The 24,804-nt window shown below is 39.0% G+C and overlaps 1 protein-coding gene across 1 annotated transcript in view; it reads right to left on the bottom strand.

The window, feature by feature from the left end:
- The window catches only part of LOC145694057 (uncharacterized), a 36,249-nt gene extending 13,343 nt beyond the window's left edge, over positions 1 to 22,906 (bottom strand). The window contains exon 1 of the mRNA XM_081770200.1: positions 22,834 to 22,906. Within this exon, the coding sequence (XP_081626326.1) occupies positions 22,834 to 22,878 (45 nt within the window). The 5' untranslated portion in view covers positions 22,879 to 22,906. The remainder of the gene's footprint in view (positions 1 to 22,833) is intronic.
- Positions 22,907 to 24,804: the final 1,898 nt, after the last annotated feature.

Consider the following 24,804-nt stretch of genomic DNA (forward strand, 5'->3'; position numbering starts at 1 on the left):
ATACTGCTACTTAGAGCTACTTTTAAGAGCTCCAAACTCTAGGATGGGTTTTATTTATATATAAATAAGAAAGTTTCTTCTTCTTGGAGGGGGCGGAAATTGTCCCCCCAGATCCACTCCTGGATGAGTTATGAGTGAACCAGCATCTATTGGAGCATCTGCACGGTTACATGCTATTAGCAAAGAAGACAACAACCAAGCAAATGATTGGTCCATGTAAAAAAAAAAAAAAAAAAAAGTGAAATTTTGTTTTCGAAGACCATTTTAAGTAAGTGAACTTGAAATTTGTGTGTTTCGTAATCGTAATTTCCACCTCAGATTACTTCAGTTTAAGAAAACGGAGGAGTAGAGGGAGGCTCATTTTACTATTTCAGAGAGTCTTTTTAATCAAAATAATAAAAAAAAAGCCAAGGAAACCTTTTATTCTTCATTTAATGAATGTGAACCACAAACATCATCAAATCATTGCACTTTCATTGTTCCCAGTGTTGCTAACTGTGACATCAAAATTAGCGAAACTTCGCTAACTTTAAAAGGCTGCAGTTAATCCATGAAGCATTGGTCGAGAATGATATTTGGTGTGTTTATTATTCAGGTAAATTTGAACCATCTGACAAAATTTCAGAATTTTAAAAAAATGGTGTTTTCGAGAAAATGGCGCCCAAATATGGCGATTTTTGAAAATTTTACAATTTCTCGAATTTTTTGCGACAAAACGGTTGACCACAGAAGCGATACAAAATTTTTTTCGGAAAGCGGGTAACTAGGTCTTACCAACCGTGAAAACAGAATTTTAAAATTCGAACCGGAAGTGCTCGAAAAAAATTCGCAAACTTCGACTTTTCAGATAAATTGACGTTCATTTGTTAATTTATGTACAAAAAGATACGCATGCGGAAACCAAACTATAATAAAATATAGTTTATTTATATCCCTATGTACATACCACAACAAGAATTATAACTCTACCTGTCTCCATAGCCGAATGGTGAGGCTCCGAAATTGACCATTTTCCATGTCTTCTACAATTCATAAATTGTACAGCCCGTCTTTGATGGCCCATTACTTGGCGGGAAAATTTTTTTCGACAAAACAAAAAAATATGGGTCTCTTAAAAACATGTCTAGTTGCTATAAAAAAAGTTTCAACAATATCTGAGATGGTGATGGTACAATTTTATATTTTTTTGCCTGAGTTGAAATGGAAGGCACCTATATTTAAATATTAAAGTGAATACATATTTTCCTCTGCGGAAGTTATATGCCTCTTCTTGGATTTGTAGTGTAGATATAAGGAAACCATTACTTACATGCTGACATTTGCAGAGGCCGCCATCTTGGATCCTACGGGAGTTTTCTTGTCGGATTTCGTTCTAAAATAACTTAGGTAAGTATGCTTTCTCAAGCGGTATGCTTTTTTGCTAAATACAGTGAACATTTCTTTTGGAATTTGCAGTACATAGATCCCAAAACAATAATTTAGGAAAGGTCACCATCTTGAATTCTCAATGTCTTTGTGGCATTGTGATTTTGTATTCATAGCGTTCGTATGAATATTTACTTTGCCTATATTGTTACATGGCCCTACGTCAATTTGTATTTGTGTGACGCAAAACTAGCTACCATGTGCCGCCATTTTGCAATGCCGCAATCTTGGTTTTTAAGGCATATTTTCATAGAGCCTCGTACTAAAATAGTTTCTGTTGGAAACTACTATCCCAGTTACCAAGTGCCGTGCTTCTTTTACGAAATGCAATATTTTGTAACATCTATGGTGTATTGCCCGTACTCTCAAACCTAAGGTCATAAATTGACTTAGGCGCTCTGTAGGCTGTTACAAGCCAAAACCCACGAATATTTTTTATTCTCCTAATAGAGCATTATATACTCACTTAACCGGCATTTACTCATTGAATTTCCCGCTTAGAGAAAAAAGTTATGCGTAATTTAATAAGTACCTTCGAAAAATTCTATTCCGCCATTTTGAAACTAAATTTCATGGTTTGGAAATATCATTATGACGTTTTGGACCTGATTTGTAAAATCCTCATGCAATTTCCATTTAGTCTGATAAATTTGAATACATTTAGGTCAAATGTGGCCTTATGGTGCTCAGTTGAAGTTCCGAGTGACGTGCCGTTCATTTATCGCAGCATACACAAAATCGTCGGGCAGAGTTCTCTTTCGAAGGCTGTCAAAACCAAACCAGTGCTAATATCGGCAAAATAAAAAATACGGGTTCTTATATTTGTCTAAAGATACTGTATACCAAATTTCATTGCAATCGGAAATGGTCGGGTGTAAAATTGCATTTTCGCTGTACGATTTGGCGTGGATTAGCCCTAAAGTTTTCACTTTAGGAGGGCAAGCTTGCTTTTTGAACATCATTTAATCATCTTCCTTTTCGCTTCCATCTCCTCGGGTGACACCCCTGTACGATTCGGCGTGGAATGACCCTTTAGTCAATCAATCCCCTAAGTGTCCTAATTGTGTTATGCTCGCAAGTACGTGTTGCAATACTTGGTCCTCGCTGACACAGTAAGAAACACAAGAGAGGCTAGGCTTCTTGGTTAAGTATGTTGATTATGAGCGACTGAGCTCCCACCTATAACTTTAGCCCTCAACCGTTTGATTTACGGTTATTTGTGATTTCACGTTTATAACAAAGACAAATATTTCTTTAAAAAGGTGTACTTTAAATTAATTACTCAAAGAGATCTTTTCACAAAGTTTATCCTTTTAAATTTTTGTTCAAAGCCTTTGGATTTTGATAAACCTTCTCCGAAATAAATGCAAATGAATTGTGCTGCCATCTCTGGAGTTTTTAAACTATACGTTTGTGGACGTTTATGTGTTTGTGGCAAATCCTTTCGACAGTGAGATCTCGGAAATTACAGGTTCTACAAAGATGACGTTTTCACTGATCGATTGCAAATTTTGCGTAGATTGTCCATTTCTAACTCAATATGTAAAAAAAGACATGACCATTATTTATTTATTACATTTTTACGGGTACACTGGAAGAGTTGAAATTTAAAGAAAAAGCATAATATTCTATATATTATACATTCCAACACCATATATTGTACATAGGGGCTCTCAAGTGTTTGTTTCATGGCCAAATTATAATGAAAAACGAAGGATAACCATTTCTCCAGTCTAAGTTTAATCTGTATTGTTTGGAGTGTTTTGCCCAACGAACACCATATATCACTGACATTATAATTGATTGTATGTGTAATATTAGGTTATTTTGAAATATATAAAACGATAATCATGACTGTTGTTCTGCATGGTTGCGAAATATGGTCTCTTACTCGGAACGAAGAACATAGATTGAAATTTTTTGAGAACAAGATCCTAAGACGAATATTCGGACCCAAGAGGAACGGGAATGGGGAATGGCGGAAACTTCATAACGAGGAACTACATAATTTATACGGTTTATCCAAGATTGTTAGGGTCATCAAATCTAGGAGGCTCAGGTGGGCAGGTCATGTAGCCAGGTTGGAAGAAAGTAGGAACGCTTTCAAAATCTTAACTGGAAGACCAGCCGGAAACGGCTATTAGGAAGACGTAGGCGCAGATGGAAGGACAATATTAAGACGGATCTCGCAGAAATAGGAATACAGAGTAGAAACTGGACCCAATTGGCTAAGGATAGAAGTCAGTGGAGAGCTTTTGTGAACGCTGCATTGAACCTCCAGGTTCCATAGGCCATAGAGTTACTCACAGCTCATACATGAATTAAAAACTCCAACCATAAGTAGGCTCAAATCTTGCAAATAGTACGAGATATTGAAAAGGTAATCGAAAAAAATATCCCCTTTACGGTATCTCTTGCCGATTTTTACCATCACTTGTGTGTGCAAAGGGACATGTACAGATGTGAGGAATAACAAGGAGATTTATGCTCATATATGAATTATGCGCTGTGTAAAGAGCACAGGTTCAGCTAGCATTAAATGAAAATTTTTATAGTATTATCTGTTAATCAACGTTACAAACATAGAACACAACAATATTACAAACATCAACATTTGGAGCCCTCTACAGCAGTAATAACACAGACGGACGGTACCTTGGAGCCAAAGTACCTTCGAGTTGGATACTATTATCATTATATGAGTATTTCGAATGAATAGAAACGAAGTTACGAGGAATTTAAAACTTGAAATATTTGGAAAAACTTCTTTCGAATAAATGCAGTTCTCAAAAGACGTAAGGATCATAATGCCATTTTCAGAAATATATCTCAAGCTGATTGTTAGATATGTGTAAAGGTTGGTATATTGCTTAAAATTAAGGATTGGTAGATTTGTTTAAATATAATGGTTACAGTTACAGTTTTAGACTTCTCACCAAACCAGAATTGGGGTAATAATTAAATACTTCCGATTTCAACGCTGATTCCCATAGAGCCAAATGAAAAGAGACAGGGAGAAACTAATTCAATATATCAAGAATAGGATTCATTTGTTCCATTTATTTTTTATTCAGACCGGAAGAGGTAGAGAGAAATCGTTTCGGGTTCCGTCCATGAATTCTTTCTTAATCAGCAAAAGGATTATGTCAGTCGTGTTAAAATCCAGTCCCGCCACACGGCTTCCCGCACCTACACTCTCTGGATAAAGTACGATGTTGCTGATATTCTGGAATCGTACTCCATGTGTAAGGCCGGTGCCAGGGTGATAGGCTGCTGTGCTCACGTAACTTCGGTTTTGTGGTACCTAGGGTTTCGCACGCACGACCCAATCACATTCCATGGCCCATCATCTTGGAGGATTACGTTGAAAATGCCCAGGGTAAAGTGGATGATGACTAAACTGATGATGCAGAATACAATCAAGCATTCTTTAGGACGATATTTAACACAAAAGTCTTCACATATTTTCCTTTGATAGTTTGTTGTTTGCACAATTGATTTCTTTGTGCTTTACTGTGGATTCATATCATACATGCGATTTCAAGTGCAACGTTTTGTTTTATATATAGGGGACTTCAAGAACAATCTGAGTCTCTAGTACGTTCAAGTAGACATATCAGACTACAGTTAGGCAATTTTTGGTGTTGCTCTGAGTGTCCGCTCTATTGTTACTACAACTCTGAAAACGAATATTGATAGCGAAATACAGGTTCACCGAACATGCTTTTTCCTAAACAAATTGCTCTCATGATGTAACAAATCAACCTGCGGTCTTGCTATTTGGTTATTTAAGTACCTTTATCAGCAGAAAAAAAACATTACTAAGAATTTTGCCATCGTGTTGGCGCTTTCCACGAAAATCCGTTTCTCACGCACCTACGTCGGCTTTTCGAAGGTTGGAGTTAGTGGTAATTTCCGGACGCTCTACATATACAACCGGAAATGATCTCGTGTAGATAACAGGTATAAATTTTTATAAAAATCCATTGATAGGTAGAAATCGGCCCTTATCATGACCCATCCTTTTTCTTTGTGTTAACAACCACGCTCCTGTACTTGTTGACAATTGCTAGCAATGAAACGGATTTTCAGCCATAATGTGTAACACAGATTGAAGTAAGTGGCTAATATATGATTACAGATACCGTAAGACAGGGTTGCTTTGCACACGATTTAAGGAATTTTAAAGAAAATTGCATGTAACTTGCAAATGTAATGATTTAGAACACTGTATTTTAAACACATAATAACTAGATATATGTAGAAAACATTCGTGCAAGTTCATTAGTAAACATTCATTATGACCATAGTTATTGAAATATAAACCTTGGTGCAAAGTAACCCCATAGTTGGGGTTACTTCGCACAACATACAAAAAAGTATGTTAACATACGAATGTAACGTTTCTGTGCAATGTTTTCCCTTCAGTATTTGTACATTTTACTTTCTACACAAAACTGCAAAAAGTTTACAAACATTGATATTAGAATGAAGGTACTGGTATCGATAGTATGAATTACCAATATTTGTAAAGAAAATTATTATTTTCTGGTACCGGCACAGGAAACACATTCTAATAGTTTAGCATATGTCTCACAAAAATGCCAACTCAGGAACAGAAAAAAAAATCCCGTGAACTGATTTGCCTTGGTAATTCCTTATGTCCAAGAATATCATTCCAACCGTAAATAGTGGAAGATTTACGGGGTTTGGGACTTTCAGGCTGAAGTCCACCCAAATGGCATTTTTTCTTTTTTTAAATATCTAATGTTAGTCATTCCTATGAGCATAAGCTTCAAGCCCTCCCCCTAAAAGTCTAGTTATTTCTACGAAAAACGAAGCCTTTGTGACTGAAGCCCCTCTCAAACTATTTTTCTGGATCCACCACTGTTCATATTTGATTTTCCAACAAGAAATTCATTCCGGCATCAACCTAAATAGGAAATTTACCTAAATTTAGAATGCAGGAGGTTCAAGTAGTAATAATTTCCTATTTAAGAGGTATTTTTGGACCTGTGCAAAGTAACCCCGATTACAGGCTGAAATCGCCTTCTTCCAATTCCCCCCTTTTTTTTACTTTAAAACGTTTCACATTTCAATTTCAACTATTGTATCGAAGTCCCATTATACACAGTAGTATTCTACAAAACTGACTTAACTTCGGCTGAAATTCTTGTAGGTGATATCTTTCAAATTTTGGCGGTCTTTACAGTGACTGCTTTCTATACCTCTACAAGAACAAACCCCCAGGGGAATTAGAACTGATGTTAACTCCCAACATTATAGCCAAAATACAGTTAGATGTTCTACAGTGGCAGTTGAAATTTCCTCTTTACAGTTCATGGTTTTACCTACAGAGGACTGTGAAACTCTTCATATTTTGTGCAAAGTAACCCCTGATATGCAAAATAACCCCCTCTTACGGTATTCTGCAAGCTTTATTGCCAAAATATATCGGAATACTGTCATCATGGAAAGGAATAGAACATGAAAAAACAAAGAAACACATGGAGAACACTATGGAGTAATGACATGAAATGTCAGGTATCGTGAATAGAGAGGATTTCAGAGCAAATCAGTTAGGCGTATGACCACCTCAGGAACCAACACCAATACATACTGCATATCTGTTTGCCATGCTGTCCACAAGAGAAATCATGCGTATCATGAGTATGTTGTCCCATTGTTCTCTGAGGGCAGTTTTCAGGTTCTGAAGGGTCAAAGGTGGTGGATTCCTTTGTGCAACTCGTCGTCCAAAAGCATCCCAGAAATGCTAAATAGGATTAAGATCAGGAGAATACGGTGGCTAATTCATGCGGTAGATATTCTCACCTGTGGACGGGCGTTGTGATCCGTGACCACGAACTCTAGGCCTTCTGTACCATAAAAAAGACAAACATATTATGTCAGGATTTCATTACAATGCCGTTCACCGGTTAAGGATCCGTCTGCAAAAATGTGCAGTGGTCTGCCCGTCATACCATAACACTAGTACCACCATTCCTGTTCCATTCATGGATTTTCGGTGAATAGTAACGTGTTCTTCCTTTTGGCCACACCAATTGATGGCCAGAATCTCTGGACACACAGCACCGTGAGAATTTGAAAACATTTGCCCAATTCCCTTAATCCTAATCATGATGTGCCATACACCACTGTAATCTGACAAAGGAAATCTTGGATATTGGAACACACTTAACGAGCTACTCATTCGTCGTGAAATTGCTCGGGGGCACACACGAACACCTGATGCCCAGGCAAACTCACTGGCTATTTGTGCAGGTCTTCATCTTGTTCACCTCAACCATAGATTGGTGGGCAACATGGAAATTTTAATTTTTTTCTCTCGCTTGGGAAAACTGTTTTATACTTTGACAAGGCCAACTTCTTCGTAACTGCATCTAGATATTGTATACTTGGTCTTCCTTTTCCTGGTTTTCCTTCTGCCTTTCCCTCTATCAGCACAGTGATCCATCGGAGTGTCGAATAAGATGGCCAAACATTCTGTTTCTTCTTGTTCCTATATCTTCATGATCTGTCCTCCTTCATTAGCTTCCTTTAGTACCTCTTTATTCCTTTTCCTTCCGGTTCATTATATGCGCAGATATCTGCTCCAACATCACATTTCAAATGTTTCCAGCTTGAATATTTCATCTTTTCTCAATGTCCACGTCTCTGATCCGTACAGCGCCACGCTCCATACCAATGTCTTTATAAATCGTTTACGAGTGTCCACCGACACATTTCTTGATGTTAGTTGTCCTCTTTTCCTATTGAATGCTAGTTTAGCCTGTTCTATTCTGGAACTTGCGTTTTTTCCCCTTCTTCCGTCCGAGGATATTAGACTTCCTAAGTAGGGGAACGTCTTAACGTCTTCGATTTTCTCTCCATCTAGCCATATGTTTGCCCCTTCCTGTCCTGCTTTTGTGCACTTTATCACTTTGGTTTTCTTCTTATTTATATTCATTTTGCATGTTTTTTCCAGTTGGACGATCAAGTTTGAAAGTGCTTCCTGCATGTCCTCATCGTTCTCCGCTATCAATGCTATGTCATCAGCAAACCTTATTGTGCTGAAAACCTGATCGTTTACTTGTACGCCTTTCTCGTTTTTATGAAAGAATTCTTTCATAGCCTCTTCTATATAAACGTTGAACAGGAGAGCTGAAAGTCTACCTCACTCCTTCACTTATTTTTGCTTCCTTCTGATCTCTTCCTATAACAGCTGTCTGGTTCCCATATAGTTGCTATATTATTCTTTTGTCTTTGTAATATACTTTCAGATTCTTCAACGCTCTAAACACGATATTCCAATCTATGTTGTCAGAAGCTTTCTCTATATCTACAAATGTTATCACAATTGGTTTGTTTAATCTACTGTGCTGTTCCATGATCAACCGTAGACTCAGTATTGCTTCCCTTGTTCCTCTTTTCCTCCTGAATCCAAACTGGTCCTCTGATAAACGTTCTTCGATCTTCCCCTCTATTCGTTGTGCGATAATTTTGCACAGTATTTTTGATGCATGTCAAAACAAACTTAACGTTATGTGTTCTTCGCATTTTCGTGCGCCTTTCCTCTTCGGGATAGGAACCAATATGCTTTATTCGAAGTCTAGATTAAATAGTTTCTTCTTTGTTGCTATTCCGAGATTCTTAATCACTTCCGTTGGTATTTGATCTACTCCTGGAGCTTTACAATGTTGCATTTTCTCCAAACCATTGTCAAATTCACACTGTAAATTGATGGTTCTAATTCATTTTCATCGACGTCTTCTTCCTTCTCTATTTCTTCTTCGTTCACTCTGTCTCCTTTGTAGAGTTCTTCGATGTATTTCTTCCATCTTCTTGTTATCTACTCCTCTTCTATTAGCGTTGTTCCGTTCTTGTCTATGATAATATCTGTGCGTTTCTTTTTCTCACCGAACTGTTTTCTAAACTTTCTATGTGCCTTTCTGTATTGCCTTTGATTATATTTCCCTCAATTTCTTCGCATAAATTATTTATCAAATTTTCTCTGCCCTTCTTTATTTCTGTGTTGATGTGATTTCTGCACCATCTCTATTCCCTTTCTTTGTTTGTTATCTTGAACTGTCTTCTTTGGTCCATCATTTCCAATATTTCTGCTGTTATCCAAGGTTTATATTGGGTTCTCGTTTCTTTTCCTATTTGCTCGTCGGCAGCTTTTGTAATCCCTGCTTTCATGGCTTTCCATTTTGTCTGTCGCATTTGCAAATTTCCTTTTCATGTTTTCATCTCTTCTTAGTTTGATTGTGTTCCATCTTTTGTTTGATGCTACCACTCATTTCGTTCGCTCTTCATCAAAACTAAATTATGATCAGAGTCAATGTCTGCTCCTGGCTAACTCTTACTGTTGTTCACTTGATTTCTAAATGCTTGTCGGATCAGTATATAGTCTATTTGATATATTTCTTTGTCTGCTGATCTTGTCCATGTGTATCTTCTTCTTAGTGGGTGTTCGAAGAGAGTGCTTGTTACAGTCAGATTATGGCTTTTGCAGAACTCAATTAATCGCGTCCCTCTCTCTCTCGCATTCCTTTCTCCTAGACCAAAATTCCCAGTTACATTCTCTTCTCTGCCTTCGCCGACTACTGCGTTCCAGTCACCCATGATGATTAAATTGTCCTGGTCTTCAACTTTCATCAATACTTCTTCTATTTGCACATAGATTTCTTTTACTTCCTCATCTGTGTATCATGATGTAGGCATATATACTTGGTCTCCTTTAGCCTAACCGGCATAACTGTGGGACGTAAAACTCAAAACTCAAAGCATATATACTTGGATTATCGTTATATTTCTCGGCTCGGTTTCTATCTTCAAAATGATTATCCTTTCATTGTATTTCCAACTGCATACAACTTTCTGTCCTATCTTCTTATTCAAGACAAAACCAACTCCTGCTGTACCGTTTACAGCTCCTGAGCAAATTATCATGAAGTTCCCGCTCCACATGTCTCCTCCATCATCCCGTCTATCTTCGCTGATTTCCAAGATATCTATCTTCATGCGTTCCATTTCTTTCTTCAGGTTTTCCAGTTTTCCACACTGTAATAGCAATCTCACATTCCGGGTTCCTATCCTGCACGGGTTTCGTTTGATGACGACCGAGGAGGCTCTGCTGTTTCCCTCCACTGCCTCGGACGACCCTCTGTGAAACAGTAGTGTAGTATTCCCTAATATTACTGTCTCTTATTTCTCTTTCCATGCTGTATTCTAGGGACTGAGTAAAGTGGTGGTGTTCCAGGTCCTTCCACCTCGCAGTGAAACAGCCATAGAGGACATCCTATCCCTGCCTGTTTGTCCACATCTGAGCCTTGCCGATGTCAGTCATGTTCAGCCTCAGTGTGGTAATGATAGAGCTGCTGCACACTACCATAATATCTGTCTTCGTCTGACTCCTATCACTAAAGATCTGCCCAGCATGGGAATCTCTCTGATAGAGATGCTATCTCCGGTATAGCTCTTAGAATCATTAGGCTACGCAAGCCTCAACCACCACCGCGGCAAGGTGGAGATATTGAGGGAGGGATTTGTGCAGGTATGGCACTTCTATTCCTTATGGCCTATTGGCCAATGTAGTGATTCTGTCGAGCTGACCATGATCTCCTCCATATATATGTACGGTACAGCCATTCCTCTGGTCACAGCAGCTTTCTTCAGTCGAGAAATAACGCTTTGTGTTACTTCTATCACACATACAACCTTTGATACACTTTGAACTGCCTCAAGATGACCAACAGCTCTCCTACTATCATAAGCACCAAGATGAACCCTTTGTGCCATATTCCAAAAGACCAATTAGCTTGCACTACAGTATTATGCTCTCAACAGCGGCTCTCGTGCTTAGCTGTCTTTTGAGTGCAGCCTCCTGACTCAGTTTGGCGTTTGTTCGCCTTAACCTCGTCGTCTCTTATCTACTTGATTGATGTGATTTCTTTGAATGCTTTCCCAAAAAACGAGTTAACGACTTATTTATTTTCATAAATCAATGTTTAATTAACAACTCTATAGCATAGTAAAAGCAGCTTCTCTGAGAAAAATCCACATCTCTCTCTCTCTCTCTCTCCCTCTCTCTGGCCTATGGAACCCGGAGGTTCAATTCCGCGTTCACAAAAGCTCTCCACTGACTCCTATCCTTAGCCAACTGATCTAGTTTCTATTTTGTATCCCTATTTCTGCGAGATACATCTTAATATTTCGCCTCCCATCTGCGCCTAGGTCTTCCTAATGATCGTTTTTCGATTGGTTTTCCAGTCAAGACTTTCAAAGCGTTTCTACTTCCTCCATCCTAGCTACATGACCTGCTTACCTAAGACTCCTACAATTGATGACCCTAACAATAGGGTAGTTTACTCTAGTGGTGAGTTTTTCTCAAACGATTTTATCAAATGAATGTCCCATTAACAAACCTATAATGTGACATAAATCATTTTCCTTTTTTAAAAAATCACAAGTGGTTTGCTCCAGTGTGAATTTCTTTCGATACAAACTTTTCTGAAAACGTATATTATAAATTTATTCATATTTCGTAAATAAATGTTGCGTAAAAACTACAACATAATATGATACAATTTAAGTAGTGAGAATGAGAAAAGTCTAGTGCAGTGGCCCGTGCATTTTAATCAGTTTCTGAAAAAGCTTTTTCTTGTATTGAATTTCATTTCTTTTGTATAATGTTATTTTTCTTTATAACCAAAAAGCAGAGAAATTTGGCATTAGCTATTAGTCCCAAAACCTAAAAAAAACTTCAATTATCGGATTAATAATAATAATAATAATAATAATAATAATAATAATAATAATAATAATAATAATAATAATAATAATAATAATAATAATAAAACTGCTTGAAAATAACTTAAGATTCTACTTTATGCAATATCAATTTGAGAGTTTCTGGTGGAGAAATTCGAATGTCTAGCATCCTCTCTCCTAGGTACAATCGCACACAGAAATGGAACAAAATACTGTATATAATTTAGTTAGCAGATGCGATTCGAAAGGGATATCATTTAGAAAGTAGAAGTATAGACAAACTTTGGAGATGTTTTCGAAATCACTGACAGTTGGTTTGTTTTGACTTTCATTTTAGCGTCCCTTTCAGCAGCAAGGCTACATGAGACATGGACCTATAGCTTTACGTGGAATCTGAAGCACATGAGCTCCCTCGAAAATAGAACCGGATCTCCTACACCAAAGGTGCATGCGCTAACCGTTTAGTCACGAAAGAGCTCATACCTGGATACACTAAGAGGTCTAAACATAAGTAAATATATACTGTATTATTCACATCACATATTCACATCAATATCATTGGTTGATTTTTAATTAAGCGAGGAGTTAGCCCGGTCGCTTTTGGAGCGCAAGATGCCGGTGGGAGGTGTGGTGATCATTTGGTTTTAGGATAATTGTCGGACATAGTATGACTAAATGAAATAAAAGTCAGTGAAAGGAAATGAGGATTCTTCATTACTCGTTTATTTTTTTAAAAAAATCAAAGGAATTCAGTTACATTATACTCTTTGAATGAATAAGACAAACATAACTGACAGCTTCTTACACGAAGACCAATAGCATTAAAAAATCATGTAAGCTTTATAAAAGTTCCTAGAAACATACTTCCAGATCTGTCGTATGTGTAACTTTAAAACAACCGAATAGAAGTAGAAACCGCTATAAGGAAATTAAAGAAACACAAATCTCCGGGTGTAGATGAAATTCCGGCTGAGTTAATTTTAGCTGGAGGCGAAAAATTGTGGAACAAGATATACAAACTCTTCCTCTCGAACAAGGAAGAATTGCCACAAGAGTGGGAAGAATCAATCATTGTTCCAATTCACAAGAAAAAACTGACTGTAATAATTATCGAGGCATCTCTCTTCTGTCAACATCCTATAAAGTCCTTTCAAATATTCTATTAGCAAGACTGACCCCAAACACAGATGAAATTATTGGAGATTATCAGTGCGGATTTAGACGAAATCGATCAACTATCGACCAAATTTTTACCATTCGCCAATACTCGAAAAAAAGTGGGAATACAATACCCCGGTACATCAACTATTTATTGATTTTAGAAAGGGGTACGACTCGGTTAGGAGAGAAACATTATACAACGTTCTTACAGAACTTGGAATACCGATAAAGCTAATTAGATTAATTAAGATATGTTTAAATGAATCCCAAAGTAAAGTCCGAGTAGGAAAATTTTTGTCCACGAGCTTTCACGTCGAAAATGGGCTGAAACAAGGAGATGCGTTGTCGCCATTATTATTTAACTTTGTTCTGGAATACGCTATAAGGAAAATCAAAGATAGCAACCAGGACCTAGAGTTGAACGGTATTTACCAGGTTATGGCATATGCTGATGATGTAAATTTAAAAGGGGATGATAGGAGAACAATAGAAAGAAATGCAGAGATCTTATTAAACAGTTGCAGAGACATGGGTTTAGAAGTAATGCAGAGAAAACTAAATACATGGAAGTGCGTCGGGACCGTAATACGGCAAATTGTGGAGGCGTTAAAATATTAAATAATACTTTTGATAAAGTGGATAGTTTCAAATATAAAGGATCAATATTAACAGAGGAAAATCATATTCACGGAGAAATTAAATGTCGACTAAAAGCAGGAAATTCGTGTTACTATTCGGTTCAAAATCTCTTGTCGTCGCGAATTCTGTCGAGGAATCTGAAGCTTAAAATATACAAAACGATAATCATGCCTATTGTTTTGTATGGCTGCGAACATGGTCACTTACTCTGAGGGAAGAACAGAGACTGAAAGAATTTGAGAAGAAAATCCTGAGACGAATATTCGGACCCAAGAGGAACGGGAATGGGGAATGGCGGAAACTTCATAGCGAGGAACTACATAAGTTATATGGTTTACCCAACATTGTTAGGGTCGTCAAGTGTAGGAGGCTTAGGTGGGCGGTCATGTAGCTAGAATGGAAGAAAGTAGAAACGCTTTCAAAGTCTTGACTGGAAGACCAATCGGAAAACGACCATTAGGAAGACCTAGGCGCAGATGGGAGGACAATATTAAGAGGGATCTCGCAGAGATTGGAATACAAAATAGAAACTGGATGTAGTTAGCAAAGGAAAGAAGTCAGTAGAGAGCTTTTGTGAACGCGGCATTGAACCTCCGGGCTTCATAGGTCATAGAGTTAGTTAGTTAGTTATATTTGAAGTGACGTGTTTTCATAAGAACTAATGTTTCTCTGCTTGAAATAGTTCTAGGTCAAAATCGCGCAAACAATAACAGCGATAGGCGAAAACAGCGCGTGTAAATGCAGTGTGGACAAAAACAGCGCGTGTAAATATAATGTGGACAAATACAGCGCATGGACAAAAACCGCGTAAGGACAAAAACAGCGCATGCAAATACCGAGCGTACAAAAACAGCGCATGGACAAAAACCGAACAAGGACAAAAAGAGCGCATGCAAATGCCGTGTGGACAAAAACAGCGCACGAACAGAAACCGCGCAAGGACAAAAACAGTGTATGCAAGTACCGAGTGGACAAAAACAGCGCAAAAACAAAAACCGCGCAAGGACATAAACAGCGCATGCAAATACCGCGTGAGTGAAAACAGCCCGTGCGCAAAGACCATAGATGGACATTTTGCGATAGGCTCGCTCACGCTCGATGTCATTTCCTTCAACTGGGCTCGCCCTCACTTACCTCAATTGGGCTCACGCTTCCGATCACTTCCCTCAACATTTCTCGCAATCAAGCTTCGCTCGCAGTCACTTGGAATCGCACTCACCTCTCTCGACTTGCCTCGTACTCACTCGGGTTTGCACTCAAACGAACGGCTAAAGATATGAATATGAACCACTGCCACAGACAGTTTACAATTTTTATAGACTTCCTTAGGAAAGATGAGTCAGAAACAATTAGACCAGAAATCTCTTAAGTTTGACTACCCAAATTTCTTTACTGTGTTTCAAGTTGCATAATCGACAGGGACGCTTCTTAGTTAAATAGATATAAGGGCAAAAACAGCCCATGGACATAAACCGCACTAGGACATCACAGCGCATGAAAATACCTCGTGGACAAAAAGCAACGCACGAACAAAAACCGCGCAAGGACAAAAACAGCGCATGCAAACACCGCGTGGAAAAATCATCGTATGAATGAAAACCGCGCAAGGACAAAACAGCGCATGAACAAATACCCCGCAAGCACAAAAACAGCGCATTCGAATAGCGTGTGAGCGTAAACAACCCATGGACAAAAAACAGATGAACATTTTGCACTAGGCTCGCTCGCGCTCGAGCCCACTTCTTTCAACTAGGCTAGCGCTCACTTATTTCAATTTGCCTCGCGCTTCTGACCACTTGCCTAGACTGTTCTCTCAATCACTCGCGCTCTCGGTCACTTGGTCTCGCACTCGCTTGTCTCGACTGGGCTCATAGTTACTCGGGCTTGCACTCACACAAGTGGGTCAAGATAGGAATTAGGTTGAGAACCACTTCCACAGACATTTTACAATGTTTATAGATATCCTTAGGAAAAATGACACAGGAACAATTAGAGCAGATGTCCCTTAAGTTTGACAACCCAAGTGTCTTTGCTGTGTTTCAGGTTGCATAATTGACACGCACTCTTGTTAGTTAAATAGATATAAGAAAAAACAGCGCATGGATAAAAACCGCGTAAGTACAAAAGCTGCAGATGGACAAATCAACGCAAGGACAAAAACAGCGCAAGCTAATCCCGCGTGGACAAAAACAGCGCATTAAGAAAAACCGCTTAAGGACAAAAACAGCACATGAAATACCGCGTGAGCGAAAACAGCACATGGACTTTTTGCCATAAACCATAGATGAACATTTTGCACTAAGCTCGGTCGCGGTCGAGCACACTTGTTTTAACTGTGCTCGCGATCACTAGGGCTCGGGATCACTTACTTCTATTAGGCTCTCGCTCACCTCTCTCGACTGGGCTTGTACTCACTCGGGCTTAAACTCACACTAGCTTTCACTCACTATTCTTAACGGTACTCGCGCTCACTCGGGCTCACGTCCACTTCTTTCAACTGAGCTTGCACTCACTCGGGCTCACGTCCACTTCTTTCAACTGAGCTTGCACTCACTCGGGCTCGCGCTCATTTCCATCAAGTTGGCTCGAGCCCGCGATCACTTTTCTCAACTGGGCTCATGATCACTTTCCCAAACTGCGCTCGCGCTTACATGAGCTCGCACTCAATTTTCTCGGCTGCGCTCGCGCTCACTAATCGTAAGTGGGCTCGCGTTCACTTCGACTCCAGCTCACTTCTCTGAACTGAGTTCGTGCTCGCTCAAGCTCACGCTAACTTCCCTTAACTGCGCTCGGGATCACTTCTCAGCTTAGCTCGCGCTCAGTCGGGCTTGCGATCACTTCCAGAATCTAGGCTCGCGCTCAATTCTCTCGAATATGCTAGCTCTCACTAATCCTAAGTGGGATTGCGCTCACTTGGTCTCGCATTCATTTCTCTCGACTGGGCTCACGCTCAGTCGGACTCGCGTTTACTTATTTCTTTGAGGCTCGGGCTCATTCAGGATCGTGCTCAATTATTCAGCCGGAGCCAGGCTGAGCGATAGTGCGGAGCTCAGGAGCGTGTGGCTCGGTGATTTGGACACCTATGACAAAAGCAGCGCATGCATGGCTCGCAATGCACATTCTTCCCCAAAGCAAACATTAATGTCATGGGTGTGAGACTAATCTCGCAAAGCACACTAGCTCTTCCGTTGAACCCCATTCTTGACTGGATGGCGCTGACTTCCAGTATTTCAAACTTTACTATAGACTTCATCTTACTGCTGATTCCTACCAGTCATGACTATATTAACAAGTAACATTTCCCAATCGTAACACTTCGATTTTGATAAAATTTGGCAGGAAGATACTACAAATAAAACAAACGAATACGTGTTTTATATTTTCTGCGGAAAAGCGGTTTTATGGGGCAATCACACAAAAGACGACCGAAAGGCAATATGAAGCGCACCAAAGTGAATGAAATTGTGCACAGATACTGTAGACGTAAAATAAGGGAATATGTGTTTCGTATTTTTCTGGAAAAAACGATTGAGTGGGGCACGGACCTCTCCAAACCTTTGATCTTGAAATATCAAAAATGATAATAATATATCAGAAGTGTCTAAAGGACATGAAGAGTTGCAATGAAACTTTGTGTAGTGACAATACGCAAAATAAATGAATATCTTTTTTATTTTCTGGAGAAAACGGTTTTAGGGGGCAAAAACCCCCACCCAAAATTTTGAAAGTTGACGATCGAAAACAAGAATTTAACCAAAGTGAATGAAACTTAATACAGATATTGTAGATGTAAAATGAGGGAATATATGTTTCGTATTTCCTTAAAAAGTTTGGGTGGGGCACAGACCTTCTAAACCGTTTATTACAAAACACCAAAGTGCAAGTAAGTATACGTGAAAAGTTTCTAAAGGATATGAAGAATTGAACGAAAGTTCGTGTAGGGACAATTTGCAAAACAATAAATGAAACGTGTTTTAATTTGTGCGGAAAAACAGTGTTGGGGCCAAGGCCCCCTCCGAAAAGTAGTAAATATGACAGTAATAATGCAGGAAGGAGTGGACCGAAGCAAATGAAATTGTGTATAGATATTATATGTGTGAAATAAGGCCTTTCGTTTTTCTCAAACGTCTCTATCCGATTTGCTTCAAATTTGGCACATCAGCAGCAAGGAGAAAATAACTCGTCACGTCTTTTTGTAAGTGTAAGTGTTAAAGTCGCCTCCTGAAATACTATTAAATACGCTATACTGTTTGTGCTTACTGTTGATCTGCCAACTTTGCAGAAGTCGGATGGGGACACTTGTGAAACACGGAAGGCGTTATTTTGCATATACAATACCTACACATAATTTCATTCACTTCGGTCCACTTCTTCTTGCCTTTCGGACGTCAAATTTCAAAATTTTGGGTGGGGACTTTTGCTCTTAAAACAGTTTTCCGCAGAAAATAAAAAAACGTATTTTGGTAATTTTTACATATTGTCACTAAACAAAGTTTTGTTCTAATTTTTCTTCATGTCCTTTAGGCACTTGTGACATATTGTTATTAGCACTTTTGATATTTCGTGATCAAAGGTTTGCAGGGGTCCATGCCCCACTCAACCATTTCTTCCAGGAAAATACGAAACACGCATTCCCTCAGTTTACGTCTACAGTATGTGTGCACAATTTCGTTCACTTCAGTCCATTTGTTTACGCCTTTCGGGTGTGAACTTTCAAAATTTTTGGTGATGGCTTTTGCCCCCTAAAACCGTTTCTTCGCAGAAAATAAAAAAAATAGTTTTCGTTTATTCATGTGTAGTATCTACCTGCCGAATTTTATCAAAATCGGAGTGTTACACTTCGGAAGTGTTACTTGTAAGCCACGCGTTACGCAAAATGGGACAAATACAGCATCCGAAATGCCAATGCGAAAAATAGTCACACCACACGTATTATGGTGTCCATTACTGGAAGAACGGCTACAGGGAAGAGATCAAATAAATAGGAAAGAAATAAACGAAATTATAGCTAATGAGGAGGACTATAGGATATTAAGCAAAATAATAAATGATTAATCAGAAATAATAAGAGGACAATATACTAGGACAAATGATTAAAATTGTAAAGAAAACGAAGAAACACCGAAATAGGAATGATGTTAACAATAGTTTAGCTGAATGAATGGAAGAGTGGCTGTGAATCTTTCTGGGCCGGAGGACACCTCCAGGAACGTCGGCATTCCGCGTGTTCCAGAAAGGAACTGTATTTTTGCATCCGGATACAAACTCCGGATATGTCGAAAGTGTGTGTGTGTGTGTCCGAAACGGTGTCAGAAAGTGTATTTTGTGTAAATACTAAATTTATAAATACCTTTAATGAAAAAATGTCTCGGAACGGAAGCACAATCAAGTATCCGCATTGCCGTATTCAAATGACATGCGAATCTCACAAAAACATATATGAAGTGTGGTCCGGACATCCGAATCAAACCTAGTCCATTCGATAAACATAACAAAAATATGTTCATGGAATAAAAGTTAGGTGCCATGGACAATGGAATAAGTCTCTGGAGCCCATTAATTCTGTAAGCATAAGAAAATTGTAGACTTGCAGTGAAAAAGATATTGCATCAACACTGTTCATTGGAAAGTCATGCTTTATAGTTCATTCTCTTCAGCATGAAAAAGTTCTCTATAGGTGCTATGTATTGGCGCCCATAACTATTTGAAAACGGAAAATTGAAAAAAAAATCCCTCCAAAAATACCTCCCATCAAATTTGGCCCCCTTTGGATTGGGCCCAGATAAAAGCATACAATCCAAATATATCTTGAAAAATACTACAGGGGTTAAAAATGAGTGTACCAAGTTTCGTTTTGATAGACGAAATAGATATGAAGGGAAATGTTGTATACCAATACGCTATGTATATACAAAACCGAACCGATGACATGACCTATAAAGAGAACACAATATAAAAAGTATAAACGCAATACTATTTGTTGAGATATTAAGAATTGTACAACGTTTGCTTTGGAAAATGATGTGCATTGCGGCCCATGCATGCGCTGTTTTTGTCATAGGTGTCCAAACTCACGAGCCCGACCCTCGTGCTCAGCTGGGCTCAGGCTCAATAATTGAGCGCGAGCCCGAGCCTCAATTATGTAAGTGAGCGTAAGTCTGAGTGAGAGTGAGGCCAGTCAAGAGATGTAAGTGCCAGCGCGAGTCCAGTTTGGGGAAGTGAGCGCGAGCCCGAGAGAGCGCAAGTCCAATTGAGGGAAGTGACCAATGGTGCGATATCACTCGAGAGAAGTGAGCTCAAGTTCCAGTGAACGCGAGCACACTTAGGATTAGTGAGTGCGAGCCGATTCGAGGGCATTGAGTGCGAGCCGATTCGAGGGCATTGAGTGCGAGCCATTGTGATCGCAAGTCCAGTTTGGGGAAGTGATCGCAAGTCCACTTGAGAGAAACGATCGCGAGCTCGAGCTCGGTTGAAGGAAGTGAACGCGAACCCAAATGAGTGCGAGCTCAGTTTAGAGAGGGGAGTGTGAGACCGAGTGAACGCGAGCTCAGTTGAGAGAAATGACCGCGAGTCCGTGTGAACGCGAGCCCACTTAGGATTAGTGAGCACGAGTCTGAGTCAATGTGAGCTCAGTTATTATTAGTGAGTGGAAGCCCGAGTGAGCGCGAGCTCATTCGAGAGAATTGAGTGTGAGCCCCTATGAGAGCGGGTCCAGTTTGGGGAAGTGATCGCGAGCCCAGTCGAGAGAAGTGATCCATAGCTCGAGCCGGTTGAGGGAAGTGTGTGCAGGCCCGAGTGAGTGCAAGCCTAATTGGGGCAAGTGATCGCGAGCCCAGTTGAAAAAGTGAGCTCGAGCGCGAGCGAGCCTAATGCAAAATGTTCATCTATGATTTTTGTCCACGCTGTATTTAATGCGCTGTTTTTGTCCATGCGCAGTTTTTGTCCACACTATATTTGCATGCGCTGTTTAGGTCCTCGCGCGGTTTATGTTCATGCGCGGTTTTTGTCCACGCGGTATTTGCATGCTCTGTTTATGTTAGTGTGCTGCTTTTGTCCATGCGCCGTTTTTGTGTATGCGAAATTTGCATGCGCTGTTTTTGTTCTTACGCGGTTCTTGTTCATGCGCTGTTTTTGTCCTTATATCTATTTAACTGAGAAGAGTGCTTGTCAATTATGCAACCTGAAACACAGTAAAGACATTTGGGTTGTCAAACTTAAGGGACTTCTGCTTTAATTGTTCCTGACTCATCTTTCCTAAGGATGTCTATAAAAATTGTAAACAGTCTGTGGAAGTGGTTCTCAACCTAATTCCTATCTTGACCCCCTTGTGTGAGTGCAAGCCCGAGTGACTGCGAGCCCACTCGAGAAAGGTGAATACGAGTCCAGTCGAGAGAGGTGAGTGCGAGCCCAAATGACCGCGAGCGCGAGTGATTGCGCGAACAGTTGAGGGAAGAGATCGGAAGCGTGAGCCCAATTGAGGTGAGTGATCGCTAGCCTCGTTGTGAATGTAGTTGAAAGAAGTGAGCTCGAGCACGAGCGAGTCTAGTGCAAAATGTTCATCTATGTTTTTTTTATCCATGGACTATTTTCACTCACGTGGTATTTGCATGCGGTCTTTTTGTCCTTGCGCGGTTTTTGTTCATGCGCTGTTTTTGTCCTTGCGCGGTTTTTGTTCATGCGCTGTTTTTGTCCACGCGGTATTTGCATGTGGTTTTTGTCCTTGCGCGGTTTTGTTTGTGCGCTGTTTTGTCCACGTGGTATTTGCATGCTCTGTTTTTGTCCTTGTGCGGTTTTTGTAGATGCTCTGTTTTTATCCTTGCGCTGTTTTGACCTGCTACCACTTGAAATAGCACAGTATCATTGCTTTCCTAATACGAACTTGGAAACTAATGTTAAAACTGAATTGACATATGAATTGTCCGAGGCAGTGGAAAGATTAGATTTATCTAATAAAATGTCTAAAATTACATCAGTCATGGTTTGTACTAGCAATGAATGAAAAAAAGTTTTCTATGATACAATACTTTTATTTTATACCACTCACTGGAACTTCACCAGATACGTATTTTATTTATAAGAAACGAATCCAAAAACCAGTGAATCATTCACGCAGCTGAAGAAATTCCAGCCAGTGAAATAAAATATCTTACAAAATGAAAGCATTTTTGAGACCAAAAAGTGATAGATTTCTTCTTCTTCTTCGTCTTCTTCTTCCTTTTTATATTATTATTATTATTATTATTATTATTATTATTATTATTATTATTATTATTATTATTATTATTATTATTATTATTAAAGACGGAGCTGGGTTTATAATACTGAGAGTAAGTAGTAAATCGACATCATTGTACAGTATGATAATGAGGATACTTTTGAATCCGTTGTACACTGGTTTGTGAATATTCATCTAGGGGGCACAATGGCTTAGTGGTAGCGCGCTCTCTTCTGGTGCGTGGTGTTCCTGTTCGATACCCGGCCAAATAAGTTTGATGTGGACAACATCATGTCCGTGGGTTTTCTCGGGATACTGTCGTTTCCTCCCACTTCTCATTTCACCATTTTTCCATCGTCGTTCACTTGCCTTAATCATCCGTCTCCCTTAGCCTAAAGGGCATAAAACATTGGACGTTAAACTGTTAGGTATATACATATATTGTAGTAACATATCTTGGAAAAACTACTTTACCCACTCCTATTGTTTTCTTAAAACAAAAAAAAATCTCCAATCGACTTACGTTGGTCAAGCTTCTTTTCTTTGCAAAAATCCTTTTATTTCTGTTTCTTGGTCTTCTACATACCATATACAACTGATATCCCATTAAATGAACTTACCAAAAGAACCCGGAGAAGAAGGAGGCATATGATTTGCACTTTCATACTCTTTGCTCCTGCCTTCTCGTTAACCGGTATCTGAAATTAAATTTAGCAATAAGTATATAGATAATGTATGTATTATCCATGTATCTAAATAGAAACTACTATTTTAAATGTTTATATGCAGACACTGTAAAATGGAAAGATTTAGAAAATACATATAGGTTAAAAACAGCAGTGGCCGCCACTGCACCAGTGCCTCTCGTTTACTCACTAAAATCCTAAAAATGGGAAAGGCACATAAGATTAAAAGGTCACATGTACACTGCTAGCTTCGTTACACCCTTTCTCACAATGTCACGTGACATGTAACAACAGAACCCTTTGGGGAAAAGTAGCGAAGTGTGTAATGGAACACTGAGCAGAAGATTGTTCGCTTGTATTAAAACATAAGCGAATCAGGTATGTTTTTGGTCATTTATCAATTGGCTGACTATAAATTTTAATAATCTGAACCTTAGATTTAATATCCCTAGAATACGTTTGTCGTACCAGATTTTATACCAACGAGCAATTTTATGAGCTAATGGAAGTGGTGACTACTGGTTCACATTTTACGTAGTTGGACTAGAGTTCGCCACACCTGACTCTTACTTGATCATACTTCGTATATTAAAGAAACTAATAGTCGTCACGGAAATAAAAACTGTAAACACATTGTTCGGCCGCTTTATTAAAACTGTGAATTTTACTCTCTCGCTACTTATACCCAGAGTGCGTAATCCTGGGGGTACGTGGAACTACCCCCACTAAATATTTCTGGAAGAAAGTTTAATCCACTTGAAACCTGCTTTGGAAGGAGGAGAATAAAGTGAAATAATGTCAGAAGTTTGCTCAATAATTACAGTAATTCATATTTAATTCACGTGTATTTCATATCTAATTAATGGGTGATCTAGTGGTAAGCGTTATAATTCTTTTTTTTTTCTTTCCTCTCCAGCCAGTCTTTCCCCAATTTGATTGTCATGATTTTACACCCTGGTTACATCCTGATGTGGTGAATCATGAGCAGGGACGTTGCTAGGGAGTTGGTCCATGGGGTCCAGTCCCCCCACACTTCGAGAATATACTACTTATAGAAGATTAGCAAATTTCACATTATTTTTAAAGGTGGCAACAGTTGGAGCCTAGGACTGCGATATTTGGATCGAACGATTGATACTTTCAAATATGAAAATATCGATATTAAAATTTTTATCGATATATCGATACTTTCGACATTGTTTATATTTCGATATATCGAACAAGTTTCGATATTTTGTCGATATCGATTATCGATATCTAAATCTGAATATCGTAAAGCCGTATCGAACGCCCTGCGAAATGAAGTTTTTGGCCACGGGCTTGATTAGGGATGCGCACGAGACGAGACGAGACAGCTCTTCTAGTAGAAATAGATACTGTTCTCGACACGGGACATAAATTTCGCGGCTCCTTTTCGAGAGGACACAGGCTCAAATCTTGTCTTGTGCGCATCCCTAGGCTTAAAGTAATATATTGTTATTAATCTTAGTATTTTATAGTGTGTTCTTAAGGTTAAGGTCATGTATAATTAAATTGTTAGTTCAGTTAACAATTTTTTTTCTCAAATTGCTTTAAAAAGTATGTATAAACATTTTCATTCTTGAGTGCTTAACCCCCGCCAAGTGAAATTTGTGGTAGACAAACACCGTGTGCATGGGTTTCCTCGGGGTTCTCCCATTTCCTCCCACTTTTTTCATTCTACCATTTCATTCATTACTCATCATCATCGTCTCCTTTAGCCTAAGCGGCATAACCGTGGGACGTAAAACTCAAAGATTTAATTTCATTTCATTTTTGAGTGCTTAAAGTGAAGTATATTTATTAAACTTAGTTTTTTTTAATATCGTACTCTTAAGATTAAGGTAATATATAGTTAAATTTTATATTCAGTTAACATATTTTTCT

This window comes from Thermobia domestica, chromosome 9 (assembly GCF_964235325.1).
Source record: "Thermobia domestica chromosome 9, izTheDome1.hap1.1, whole genome shotgun sequence".
NCBI lineage: Eukaryota > Metazoa > Arthropoda > Insecta > Zygentoma > Lepismatidae > Thermobia > Thermobia domestica.